Here is a 13,578-nt window from a genome sequence, read left to right on the forward strand (position 1 = left end):
TTTTTTTTTTTAATTGGATTTTTTTTTTTACGAGAACCTTTTTTATTACAAAAATGGCAAATTCGACGGGTAAAAACCACGCAGACCAGCGGAGAAAGGGACTCGCTTTCCTGGACGAGCTGCGTCAGTTTCACCACAGCAGAGGGTGAGGAAAATGGGGAGATGGAACGGGAGGGGGGGAGGCTTTTAAACCGACCAGATCCAACTTCCAGCCCCTTCCCTGAAGGACACGGCAGCCCCAGCGAGGGGAGAAAAGGGGGCAGAGCTGACAAGTTGTGGTGTTTTGTGTGTATCTCCTTTGGTAGGTCTCCTTTTAAGAAGATCCCTGTGGTGGGTGGGAAGGAGCTGGATCTTCACGCTCTCTATACCAGAGTCACCACTTTAGGCGGATTTGGGAAGGTGAGTGGAAGTTTTAATTTGGGTTTCCCTCCCACTAACCTCTTCCCAAAAGTCTCCTCTGACCCCCGGGGGTGGCGGGGGGAGCCGGGTGGCCGGGAACCGTCCTATTTAAAGCCGGTTAKAGAAGGTGGGGGGTGGAAGGAGGAAGCGAGCAGACAGGCAGGTTGGTGGCTCGGCCTTGTCGGCGGAGCGATGGAGGGGGACCCGGGGGTACGACGCGCACCCCGCTCCTGCCTCCTCCGCCTCCACCGGACCCCCTCGCCCATGCCCCCCTCCCGCGGGAAGGCGAGGGGGAAGCAGGGAGCTGCGGGAGGCGAGATGAGGCTTCTTTCGGCTGTGGTGGCAGCTCTGTGCGTGTCTCTCTTGCAGAGCGAGAGACAGAGGAGAGAGTCTGAGTGCAGTTTTAGTGCAACTCAAAATTAGCGGGCATGTTTAACATCGATAATCGGCACGGAGCATGGGCTAGGGAACGATCCTCGCAGCCGGGGGGGGCCGGGCGCTGCCCTCCGAGCCCTTCCAGGGGAAAAATAACAAAAGGGGCACCCAAGACGGTGTGTAATCAAATAGCCATCTTTAGGCTTCAAGGCTGGGGACAGAAATGTAGGCCTCAAAAGAAAGGCCTCGCTGTGTCTGTGGATCTGTGTTGGGGGGACCCCCCTGGGCCGGCGCCCCCGCGCCCCGCAGCCCAGGGGGCGCCCCCGCCAGCACTTCCCTGCATTATTTTAAACTTCTTTGGGTTTTTAACGGACCGCGTTAGGATTTAAAAGGGGGCGACAGAGGGACTCCCGATTGGTTATTGTCCAGGCAGTAAAAACAAAAACAAACAAACCCCAAAACAATACCAACGCTCCCGGCCGTTTCCCCCGAAAAAAAATAATGTGTATGTTAAAAAATAAATGCAGTAAAAGACCTGTGAGAAGCGGGATTATTCACGAAGGGGGAACACTACCGACTGTCAGTAAAATATATAGTCCTAAATCCCATATACATTCATGTTTATTTCTTTTTATATATTTATCTATTTGCTTCATGGCAGCCTGTGTTTTTTTTTGTGATGTTCGCTGTCAGCAACATGTTTACGTGTACGTTGTGTATCTGGGCCTGTGTGTTGTTTTTGACAGGTATCAGAGAAGAATCAGTGGGGAGAAATTGTAGAGGAGTTTAACTTTCCCAGAAGTTGTTCTAACGCTGCCTTCGCTTTAAAACAGTATTACTTGCGGTGAGTGCTATCAAGCTGTTSCAGTAGTATTTTTGAGTGCGGGATTATATTTAGTTTTCAGTGTGTACAATAATAAAAATATCCCTACGCTTTTAAAATGCTATAAAATAAAGCAGAAAAAACTTGTAATTCCTTTATTGTCTGGTGCAGTGATCAGTTAAAGGTGATTCTGTTTGTAGTTATTTTTATGTTACATCTGYAAGCCTTAAACTTTGAAGGGATACCAAGTACACAAAAAATATATGTTARAGGCCATTTTTTGGACTGTTTTAAAATGACGGTAATAAAGGACTGTTACTAAAAGATCTTGTTATTGTAGTTATAGAAACTTAGGTTAATATTTGGAGCACTGAAATGTGTTGATATATGTAAATTTGTTTACTGCTTAGGGGGGTCAGACGTTGAATGAAAATGCATCTGCAGGAAGGTAGATTGCTTTGCACAAATTACTTTGTTATCAATTACCAGCAGCATATATTATTCTCTTCTGTTTTGGAGTAAAAAGAGCTAAATATTTTTTTTTGTTACTTGTAAAATGGTAAATTTCTGCAGGTTTAAAAAAAATTGCATTCCTTGGAAATGATTTTTTTTTTTTTTTTGTGATACAGGTTGTTTTTCATTGTACCATGGAGTTCATATTGAATATTTTAAATTACTGTGTGTGCTACTATTCAGATACTACATTACATTTTTTAAAATTAATTTTTATTAAGTTTGGGTGATTATTCTTTGTGGGAAAGATTTTTAAATGATTGTGTACATGCTTGTTTTAGATGCTATATATATGGATACTTATATTTCATTTAGAATAACGTTATATGTGTGTTGGTTAAGGAATGTAAGTTTATTTTTCTGAATTACTGTATTTTTTCATTGCAGTTAATGATAGTACAGATGTGCCATATATACAAAATAAGTATAGGCATTTGGATTTCTGTTTTGGTGAGCTGAGTATACACAAGCTTCATCTGTCTCTACTTTGGCCTCCTGAATTAGGAAATGCAGTAATTGTACAGGTGCTCTTTCTATTGGTTGTCCTAGATTGACTTCCAGCTTGAAGCAGTAGAGTTCATAGCACAGTGGAGCAGTTATTGAGTTACAATGATGTCTGGAAAACCTTAGTCAGATATTTGCAGTTACTGAATTTTTGGGKTTTTTTTTTGGTGGTGGCATATGATTGCTCTAAGATCCAGCTTAAGAAAATAACCTACATTGTTAATAGCTTTAGCAAAGTTTTTGATTGGTGGCAGGCCTAGAAATTTTAAGTGGGAAGCTTGCTTTAGGATATCCTTCCCTGGTTTGTTTTTTTTTTGCTCCTCTCCTACATAGTATTGAGATAGTGTTTGCTGAAGATTTGTCACATCATAGAATGTAGTTTTTTGCTTCTTGACTTTTTCTGTTGGACCATGTAATTTGTTACTTGACTAGATTTTGCAAACAATTTGCAAAATGATAGTTTGCAGGTTTTTACCCTTCTATTTCTATTCCCATATTTTGTAAATGTGTAGATGTTTAAATGACCTAACTTTTCAGTAGATCATATGTCATTTCTGTTTTCATCTGTATTTTGAAAGCCATTATATGCTGTGACAGTYAACACAGTGTTAATTTAGCTTTCTAATAACTATTAATTTTTAATACTGTACTACTTCTAAAATTAGAATCAGACATACAAAATTGTTATTTTTATTACTGGTATACTGGTATTGACATTATTTAATTGACAGTTGTTGAATACATATATARCTGATTACATATAAATAATTTTAAGGGGTTTTGTTTATTTGGAACTTAGGAAAAAAGTTGATAAACAGTTAAGATGATGAATCTTTAAAAATGCTTTATAATGTCTGTGATTTACTTTGGCCATTCTGAAATAAACTATGAAGGTTGTTGGTTTTGGGGTGGACTGGTTTTTAGTAATCATTTAGGTTTTTGTTTAGTTTTTGTTTCTTCTGAATTGCTGCTTTACTCACTGTTGCTTCTCATATAATCTAAGTTGGATGTGAACTGTTTCCCAACTGAGTTCATGAGCAGTACTAAGACTGTATGTATACATGTCTGTCTGCTAGGTTAACATTTGTTTAGCTTTAACCTAGAAGRTTTAAGGGGAATGGTGTTTGGTTCTAGGGAAAGCAAAAATGCTCTAATGATAAATTCGTTAAAAGGGTCTAGCTTGTCTGTGTTGAAGAACATCTGAGGTTTCTTTTAAGGCTGGATTTTCAGGAACTGCTGAGCAATGACCCTTGGAAAGAAAAACGTGTGTCTTGTGAACCTCAAGTATGACTATGATCTTGGCCTCACTACTGCAATGGCTTTCCAAACCAAGCCAAACAAATTGAGGCCTATCAACTTTTATTTCAATTTTTATGCAATGGTATGCCATGTGTACTGTGAAGTGAGGGATCTGCATGGCAGAGGGAGACCCTGCGTAATTCAGAGGGATTCAGTGAGGTGTACTTACATGAATACATTTGCAGATTTGGATTTGGGATGGTTTGTGATGGAAGTTGCTACTTTTTATGAAACATCTGGCATAGAGTGTTGACTGAAATAAGATATCAAGCTGCATGGACCACTTGCTCCTTTTGCTGTGTTGCCACGAATAGTGCTGTTATTTTTACTTAAAATTACTACGTAAACAATTTAGGAAGTTGATTTATTTGTGTGAGGTCAGTAGTCCTATTGACTTGATCAAATGGAATGTTTTGCAAAACAGTCATTGGGTTATGGTTTTTCTAGTTAGTTCTTGAGGTGTGTATTTTTGGTTAAATAACTTGATTATTTTACTGTTCTAGAATTTTGCAGTATGTCTTTGAGAATGTATGCTAGGCTTCATTAAAGAAGCAAATTGTTTAAACCTGTGATAGAATTCTGATAGGTTTTATGATAGGTGAGTTGAATACATGATTGCCTATCCTATCTGCCCCTTCTCCCTTGCACTGCCTTCCCTTTTCTCTCATTGTAAAAAGTAATTTATAATAAGGAATGTCTGAACCATTCAAACTTAGTGCCTGTGTTGCTCTGAGCTGTCTTACAGGTGAAGTAATTTATATGCTGTGGTTCTTAGTGAGCAGTCAAAAGCCACAGTGCCGATAACCATTGATAGACTGTACTTGTTAATGTAGTTCTGTAAGACTTTACAGCAAGTGAGAGTGTAATTTCCTTAGATGTAGTGCAGATTGGATGTTTCATCTCAATCAAGGTGAATTAGTAAGGCATTTTCTAAATGCTACTCGAAAAATTATAATGTTAATGAAAATAGTTTAGTATGGGCTAATATGTAAACATCAGTAATGTCAACGTACTTTTACATTTTTGTTGGTAAACATAAAGTAGGTAAAAATAAAGGTAACATGAAATATTGCCTTTTTTTAAATTTTATTGGTTGATTAGATTACAGTCCTGCAAACAGTTGGGCTGATATGACCTCACGTGTTGGTATAAGGTTCTACTGGTTTTCATGTGAGTGTAAGGGATTCATTTATATCTGTTGTGGATCTTCATCTATTTTGGGGGAGTGAGAGACCTTGCAAACTTAAATGCRTGAATTGAAGTATGCGTAGCTGAACTGAAAATCAGTTTACTTTTTAAAATTAATTATCTGCATTGAGACAAATGGTAMAAAAGAACTAGCTGTAAGATAAAAGAAGTTTGTCTTAGTTCTGCAGAGGATTCCTGAAAGGTGGGTAGCCCATACATATTGTAAGCTTCTGGCAAAGGCAGTAGTAATTAGTTAATAGTAGTTTAGGTGAATAAGAAATTGCTGTTGTAAATATTGGGCAGGTAAGGGGAAGTCAAGTAGAGAGTAAGGAGGTCAGCTCATACATGAGAGTTGTATGAGCATAAAGTTATTACTAAGACAAGCCATTATGCTGAATTTCTTGAAATTCCGTATGTACTAGGATGACAAACAGTGAGCAGTTAAAAACCAGAACCATACAAAGTAGTTATTGATGACAAATAGAGGGGGTTCCTGAAAGATGTAAAGATATTTGTAAGTCATTTGATCTTCAAGACGCCTCTGAGAAATTAAACAATAGTACGGATTTCTTAAAAAAAAATATAGGGGGAAAGAATAAAATAACCATGAGCTTAAGAACTAGATAAAAGGGATTCTGTTCTTGGTAATATAATGGCAGAAATATCAAGGAAACAATAATAATAAGCCTGGAATTTTCTAAGCAAAAATTACTTTAAGAAAGGTTTTTTTGGTTATTCTTGCATAATGTTTAAAATTAGGATTTGATACTGCAACAGCATCTGCACACAGATCAGTGAGTATGGAGAAGTATAGGACTGGCTTGTTTGCCAGATCTGATTGCAGATTCAAGGCCCCAGTAAATGAATAGAAAGTTGTAGCTATAGTAAAATTTTATATTTTATGAAATTCAAATGCATCTCAAAATCTCTTGTTAAGAAATTATGTATGTATATGGATAGTCATCTGAATGAAAAATTGGATGAAGGACCATAAACAAAAATAGAACGAAGTATAAAGAATAGATTTGGTGAGTCACAGCAGTTTTAGGTGCTAAAAGAGTATCATCAGTGCTTACATATGCATGTAGTAATACAAGTTTAGCCATTTTAGGTATATTTAGTGTCTTCATTGCTTAACTTTAYGAGAGGTTGAATAGTACACTTGTAGCATTAGTAGATAATGATAGTGAGAAGAGTTAAACACAAGTAGGGGCAGAAAAAAAAGGCTATCTAAAGAAATTGGGCACATTCTTGGAAAGTACAAATGAGATTTAGTTTGAAAAATGCAAGCTAAAACAGTCAAGGGCCCATAATCCAAAACAGGTATTCATTGTGAGGGAATAACCTGGAAAGCAGTATTGCTGAAAAAGGGATCGGAGTGATACCATGGGCCTGATAATCCTGTCAGTTGTGTGCATCCAACTCCCTTTCATATGAAAGGGATTTGTGCATGCTTCTGACAGGAAGGACAGGCCCCAATTTGCAATATGATATATAGACTTTGTAAAATTCAGAGCATCCACAGTGGCATTGAACAAACGTTCAACAAATGTGAGATGGATTTTTGTACCAGCTTATGGGACTGTGTTTGGAGTACTATTATGCTTCAGACCCTTTGGCAGCAGGTGGGGCAACTTAACAGAAGAGCAACAAAATGAAGGCTGAAGGGACTAACAGATTTAAAAMAAAAATAAATATGTTCCTTGGCTCAATTAACATTTTGTGTGAGAGGGGGAAATGATATCTTCCAAGCATTTTCAAGGGTCTAAGTAGTTAAAAGGGAGATAATTTTAAATAAGAGGCTATGTTAACATGTAAGCTGAAATAAAACTGGAGGAGAAAATTCAGAGCTGACAGCAGCACAAAAGCCCCCAAGATATATCTGAATACCTTCTGGTATGAACAGTATGTCAAGCAGAGTAGTGGGGAGAACCCCCACACCATGGGTCATTTGGCACTAACCTGGCCAGGACACCAATACATGTGCAACAGGTAATGAGCTAGGAATGACAGAGAAACAGACCAGCTGACGTTAGAGATTTTGTCCATCCTTGAATAATGCCATAATGAAGGCTTTCACCTTGCATAGCTATGAACTTGACTTAGTGGAATCTTTTGCACTTAATTTTGTCCCAAATCCTGCAGTCACTGGCAAGACAGGAAACAAATACATGGATGGCATTTTTATGATTTCTTCTTAAAATTTGCCCCCCTCAAGACAAAAATTATAATGGACATTTCAGTCAKATGTGTAACTCCTTTCTCTTACAATCTGAAGTGAGTATTTTACACAGTTGAAGGGGGAATTTTGTTTCAGATGTATTGAATGATGCAGCCAACATACAATCAAGACTAGTTACTGTTCATACAATAAAGCTTTATTTAGGGAAATTAAATATGTTGGTTGTTAAAATATTAGAATGTCTCTCAATAGAAGTTATTTATCTAGATGGATATTGTTACAGTTCCTGGGAAATCTGCTCAAAGGAAAACAGAAGTTTTATAATAGAACAATTTTATTAGGACTCATGTGAGGGGAGTAAGCAGCAGGTTAAAGGGGACATAGCTACCCTAAAATTGCTCTTTGTTAAAGTTATGCTGTGACACCAGTTTACTGTGCAGATGACTTTGGCCTCTATCAGTTTCTCAGCTTCTCCTTCAGAGGATAAACTCSTCTTTACTGGTGGCAGATGTAGTGAAAAATTAGTGTGATAAACATTAACATTTTTCTGATTATTTTCTGCAATATTTTTGTAGAAATTACCTAAGTTRCTGCTGTTATGCTGAAACATACTGGTTCATTTGGGGAGGGGTGAATGTTGTTCTTCTATTTTAATGCAGAATCTGATTGTTTAACTTGAAAGTTTGTCTGGGCAGATGTCAGAACTAATAATCTACAGAGAGCAAGTTTCTGGCATTGCTGTAATAACTGTGGTGACTTTAGCACCTACTGAATCTTCTAAGAATTGGTGGAAACTTTCATTTAAGACCATTTTCTATTATTTAACTGAAACAGTATTTAAATGAATTTATGCCTTATAATTATTAGTATCTCTAATAATGTCTTAGGTGTGAATGAATGCTAAGTATATTACAACAAGATCAAGAATGCATATGAAATGCAAGGGTATTACTTCTTTCCTTGTGAAATGCAATAAGCCTGGGCTAAGAAAAGTTGTTTGGTTTGGTTTTGGTTGTTTTTTGGTTTGCTTAACTTCATTCTGAAGCTAGTAGGCTTTAATTATCTTGCTTATTTGCAGTTGAGCTTCAATAGATAAGACTTTCATATTTTTTTTTCTTTAACCCTTTCCCCACTTTTCCTAGTAATGAAATAGATAAATATAATTTATTAGTTTTTACAGATGAGGTACTAGAGGTACACAGGGGTTCATATTTTTACTTTGAGAGCGCATGTCAAATAAGAATGAAATCCAAATACAGTAAAGGTGATTGTTTGTTTTTATAATAATGCTAGAATCCAGTTCTGACAGGCAAATTTCTTCATTTTGAGCCCTAGTTAAACTGCTGTTACTRTCTTTTAAAATTCCTCTTTAATCAATAGCTGAGAAATGCTGTTTTATTTTTCAAGCAGTTCTAATGTTATGTCCTGTGAATTGGAGAACTGAAAACTATATAAGATCATGAGAATGAGCTGTTTGTGTTTTGTTTTGCYGTGTTTTGTTTTAAAATGCTTGTTCAGAGTGTTGGAGTGGTGTTTTACAGCTTAARTGGGAGTGCTTGGAGTAACTGCAGTACCAGTCCACATTATTACAAGATAACACAGTTCATTGAGGGGATTTGGTGTAGGCTGGAGATCCCATCACGTGATCTTATTTCTGGTTACCAGTCTGATACATATTGATTCTGTGGTTTTAAATAATTTGCAGTCTTTTTATTTGTATTTATAAAGTGGCTATACTGATGTTTGTTTACCTGTCTCAAAGAGAAGTATAAGACTGTAAGCTCTTTAATGCAGGTTTGTGTCTCTTCATGCTTCTGTGTCCTATCTTGAATATTTGAAAATGAATATAAATTAGGACTATATGAGAAAAGTAAAACTATTGATAAGGTTGTTTGCCCTCTACAGTGTTGAGAAACAGAAAATATAGCACAGATGAAAGGAAGAACAATCTTTATTCCTTCGGGAATAAATTAACTTGGGACACCTAAGCAGAGAAATATTGAAACAGTTGAAAGAAAGAAGCTTATCTTAAGGAAGGATAATAAAACAGCAAGATGGTACCCGGAATAGTGAGTTTAGGCTTTGCCTGAAGTACTAGATTAGTGAGCTAGGTATCACATCTCAGATACAGTTTCCTTGAAGCAACAAGTTCAAGTCTTAAGCAGACCTGAATTACATTTTAAGCAATAAAGTAGTGAAGCTGAGTAGTACTCCACTTTTTGTTTTCCTGTCTTCGAGCTGAATGGGCATTTATTTTAACTCCAGATAAATTGTAGCAAGGTGGCTATTCTGCAAGGGAGATCACATACTGTTATAATGGAGTTTTGTTGAATGATGCACTGGAGCATATTTGTGTGAGAGTGAACTATCTTCATACTGTTTTCTATTGGTGTGGGAGGAGCAAGTGTTGAGATTACTAGTCTTTCAGAATAATTTACAGTGTTACTTGTCAATCCATAGCTGCTTAAGAGACATAAAAGTCCTGTAAAGTAAGGCAGTCATGCTGTTTCAGAGAGCTTTTCTCTCAGAGTTTGATGGACTTTTGACATGATTGGTTGCTAAAGTTTAGATGGGCCATACTTACAGCTGCATGTATTTCTCCATTGTTATGTGCTGTGACGTGTTCTGGTTGGCCTCTGCCTCCTAGTCCAAAGGTTACTATTGCATCCATGGTAAGCCATGTGCAGAGATTCTCAGGTCTGTAAATCACCAAATCCTTCTACTAACTCTGAGTAGCTCTGTTCAAGTTCTTCAAAGTGCCATAACAACCTGTATTACTGCGATGTAATGTGTTGGGGGAACTTTCCATTTGGGGTGTATCCCCGTGGCTTAATTAAGCTAAATGAAAATAGTTTACTTTGGGGGTTAATCTAGCATGTTTTGAGTATATTAATAATTATTATGGTGTAGGACAGATGCAGAACTATATGTAKGAGTTTATTTGCTTTTTAAATCTATATATTAGAAGAAAATCTGTGGCAATAAACTTAGGAACAGTTCTTCCCTTACCCAGTTATTTTGCTCTGAAGAGTCCATTTTCTAGTGACCTCCATTAAATTATGTAGAATCCAGGCACTGGCCAGGTAAACAGTGCCATCTTACAGAATTCACAGATGTTCTCTGTTACTCTGGGGTGATAGTATAGCTTTGAAATGTTGTAGATTACAGAGCTATTGGCTGCTTTTCACTCCCCAATACCATCTATGAAACACCAGGAAAATTAGAATTTCTAACCGTACATGTTCATATAATGCCACAGTTGCACAGTAAATACCTGAAAAAAATCAGGAATTGCCTCCTGTAAGTGTGAATGTCCAACTGTGTTTCTAGAGAATATTTTTTACAGTAGAGCCTTGTGCTCTCTGTGAGAAATGGGAATGAATTCCTAGGCAGTACTAATCTGTTGTATCAATGTACACATAATTCTGACTCATCATTCAATGTGGTAATTGATTAATCTCAATATTAGTTACTTCTAAAGAGGTTTTGAGTTTGCTTTCTAGGCATCCATTCTCCACTGTCTTGCCTTCCATTGTGTTACCCACATGGGTCRATTGAGAAATGCTTTCTTTTGCTTGTGGACTGAGGGGGATTCACTGTTGTGTTCCTGTTTGTGCAGGCTGTGTAGCTCACGGGTCTTTCTGTCTCTCATTCTCTGCTAATCATCATCTTCTCAATCTTTTGACTACAGGCCATAATTAATTTTCTATTCCTTGTCCCCCTGTTGTCCGTACCCATCGACTGCACATGGGATATTTACTGTAATCAAATGAATTTCTAATTGTAAGATAATTGAAAGAAAAGAAAGGATGTATGCAGGTAAAAGGGCAAGAGGACACAGCACCAAATGTCAGGTGCCTAGCAACGGTAAAATACTGAATTTTACAGCAAAACACTAATAGATTCTGTGGTACCTGAAAAACAAATTCTGCAGCTGTAGGCATGCAGCATTCACAGGATCTAGATGAATATATAAAGGATATTTCACACACCTGAAAAATGTGTTTTCAGGTAGTCTGCAGGACCTAGTCAAACATTGCAGCATTGGTGTACATTTTACTTGTTTTCCAAGGTCATTTTTATGACTCTAAGGCATAGAAATACAGTTTCTTTTATTCTATTTTTTTTTTAGTGAAAATATTGTTTCTCAGCATAGGTATGTGCAAAGGCTGACCCCTGTAGTGAAATATTGTGTGTAGTTGAATTTGAAGAATATACAAGGCCCTGACTATTGTACAGCTTGGAATACTTTTAGTAAATGGGGTTTTGGGGTATTTTTTTTTTTTCTCCCAGATGCTTCAAATTATTGTGTTTCCTTCCATCTTTGCTGAACTTGTTATCCTATTTAATGCCATGTGTTTCTCTGTTTATGTAAAGTGAACTTATTTATTAGAAAGGTGTTACATTAATCAATGCAGATGGTATCACAGTAAAAATRTAGAAGGTTAGAAAATCAAAATACAATACTTTGTGCCAGTGGTTTAATTGTTTTTAGTGTTGTTTTGTTAATATGTCTCATAGTCAGTATGCTGTTGTTACTGAAATATAGTTAGATTCCTAGAAAGGTATGTTCTGTAGTAGATGACACAGTGTTTCTTTTCTACTTAGATTTTTATATTGCCAGTATACAAAACTCATTTTTCTGTAGTAGCTTTCGTTCTCCTAATAAGCAGTTTAATTGTATTGTAAACAGGATTAGCCCAGCTGTTGAAGAAAGTGCTTCTTAAGATCAAAGAAAAAGGTGACTTAAAAATTATCTGCTGTTCTGCATGTAACTGTAATCAAACACCCARCTTTCCTAAGTATATGGATACTTTTCTGTATGGCTATTTGTGTGACATAGATTTATGTGCCTGTTAGAAAGCAAAAATATTTTGTTAGTTTTGTGGTGATTTGGTGCTTCTATAGGTTTGCTGTAAGAGCTGTGTTTGTAGACTTTTGACCATGTTGAATTGCATCAGATTTGCTTAGGTAGTATTCATTCCTCTTTGGAGGTGGGCTGAAATTGGTGGCATCCTGTGACAGTCCTGCAGTGTGCTTGGAAAGGTCAGATGTGTAACATCTGGACCATGTATATTAACATAGAATGTGCCTGCTTTAGCAAGGATAGAAAGTCGTGAAGTCGTTAAAGATATATTCAAAGCTTAGGTGTGAAGAGTGAAATTGGTGTAGAGTGTTCATTAGTGGTTTTCAGGTCCTTCCACGTCAGCAGAAGTTGCAGACTAAACTTTGGCAGTTGCTGCCTTTTTAAAGAGTTTATGAAAAGTTACAGRTTTTGTTCTTTATATGAATAAATGAATGGAAGCTTGCTTTTCTTGGTGGAGTAACTGAAGTGCATAAGTTAAGTAAGAAAAGAAAAAGCTATTACCATTATTTCTTGTTTTCAGAAACTTACAAAGAATTTACTTCTTTGGATTATATTTTCACTGGTATAGTGTGATCTCTAGTATTGCTAATTTCCGGTATCCACAATATCAAAATAAATACAACTAAAACATTTATTACATTGTGGAAATAATGATGTAAAGTTATAATGGAATGAACACAAGGTAAATATMGTTGTTCACATATCATATAATATACCAGCAACAATATAAACATGTAGGATTGTGGACCTGATGGCCTTACGGGATGGACCTTTAAAAGGTGCCCAGTACAAGATGCTGTTACAGAAGGGCAGCAGGGGTAAGTTACTCCCCTTGGCTTTTTCCTCAAGGCTTTTTTGGCTTAGATGGGATGTGTTCTATTGTTTGTGGCTTCTGAGACTTAATGTATTTCTTGGCATAGCAGCTGCCTTTTGGGATGACACACATCTCCTGAGCAGTCAGCCAGCTGATGGAGATGTGCGGCTTGGAGGATGTAAGGTGCACAGGTACTGCTGGGTTGCTGGACTGGCAGGAGACACATGCGCTCTGAGTAGTCAGGTACCCAGCCAGAGGCACATACTAGCTCTGCTGCCAGCTTGGCCAGATAAAACACTGCTGCTTCTCTGTCACCTGTAGGCCAAGAGAGAGTGAAGACAAGCTGTTTGGAGTTATTTTAATGAGAGCAGGAGAGGAGACCTTTTGTGAAAAGGTAGTTGAATTGCAAATGGAAGAAATACGAATGTTGGGTGAGCTGGGTGCATTCATCAACTGGACCATGAGATAGGAATGTGGGAATGTTGGAGACATCTACTGTTTGGTAGATAGTGTAGAAGGAAAAGGAGGGGTAATGTAATCAAATGCTGATAAGTTAGTTTTCAGTAGCCAACTCCCTCCTTTAAATTGTTCACTGGACATTAATGGACTTTTCT

General features: G+C 37.3%; 1 protein-coding gene across 1 annotated transcript in view; it reads left to right on the plus strand.

The window, feature by feature from the left end:
• Positions 1–28: 28 nt before the first annotated feature.
• ARID2 (AT-rich interaction domain 2) overlaps positions 29–13,578 on the plus strand; it is a 93,361-nt gene continuing 79,811 nt past the window's right edge. The window contains exons 1-3 of the mRNA XM_057366162.1: positions 29–145; positions 306–399; positions 1,521–1,618. Of these exons, the coding sequence (XP_057222145.1) occupies positions 54–145; positions 306–399; positions 1,521–1,618 (284 nt within the window). The 5' untranslated portion in view covers positions 29–53. The remainder of the gene's footprint in view (positions 146–305; positions 400–1,520; positions 1,619–13,578) is intronic.

Source organism: Malurus melanocephalus, unplaced genomic scaffold (assembly GCF_030028575.1).
Source record: "Malurus melanocephalus ecotype Western Australia unplaced genomic scaffold, MMel_1.1 scaffold_60, whole genome shotgun sequence".
Classification (NCBI taxonomy): Eukaryota; Metazoa; Chordata; class Aves; order Passeriformes; family Maluridae; genus Malurus; species Malurus melanocephalus.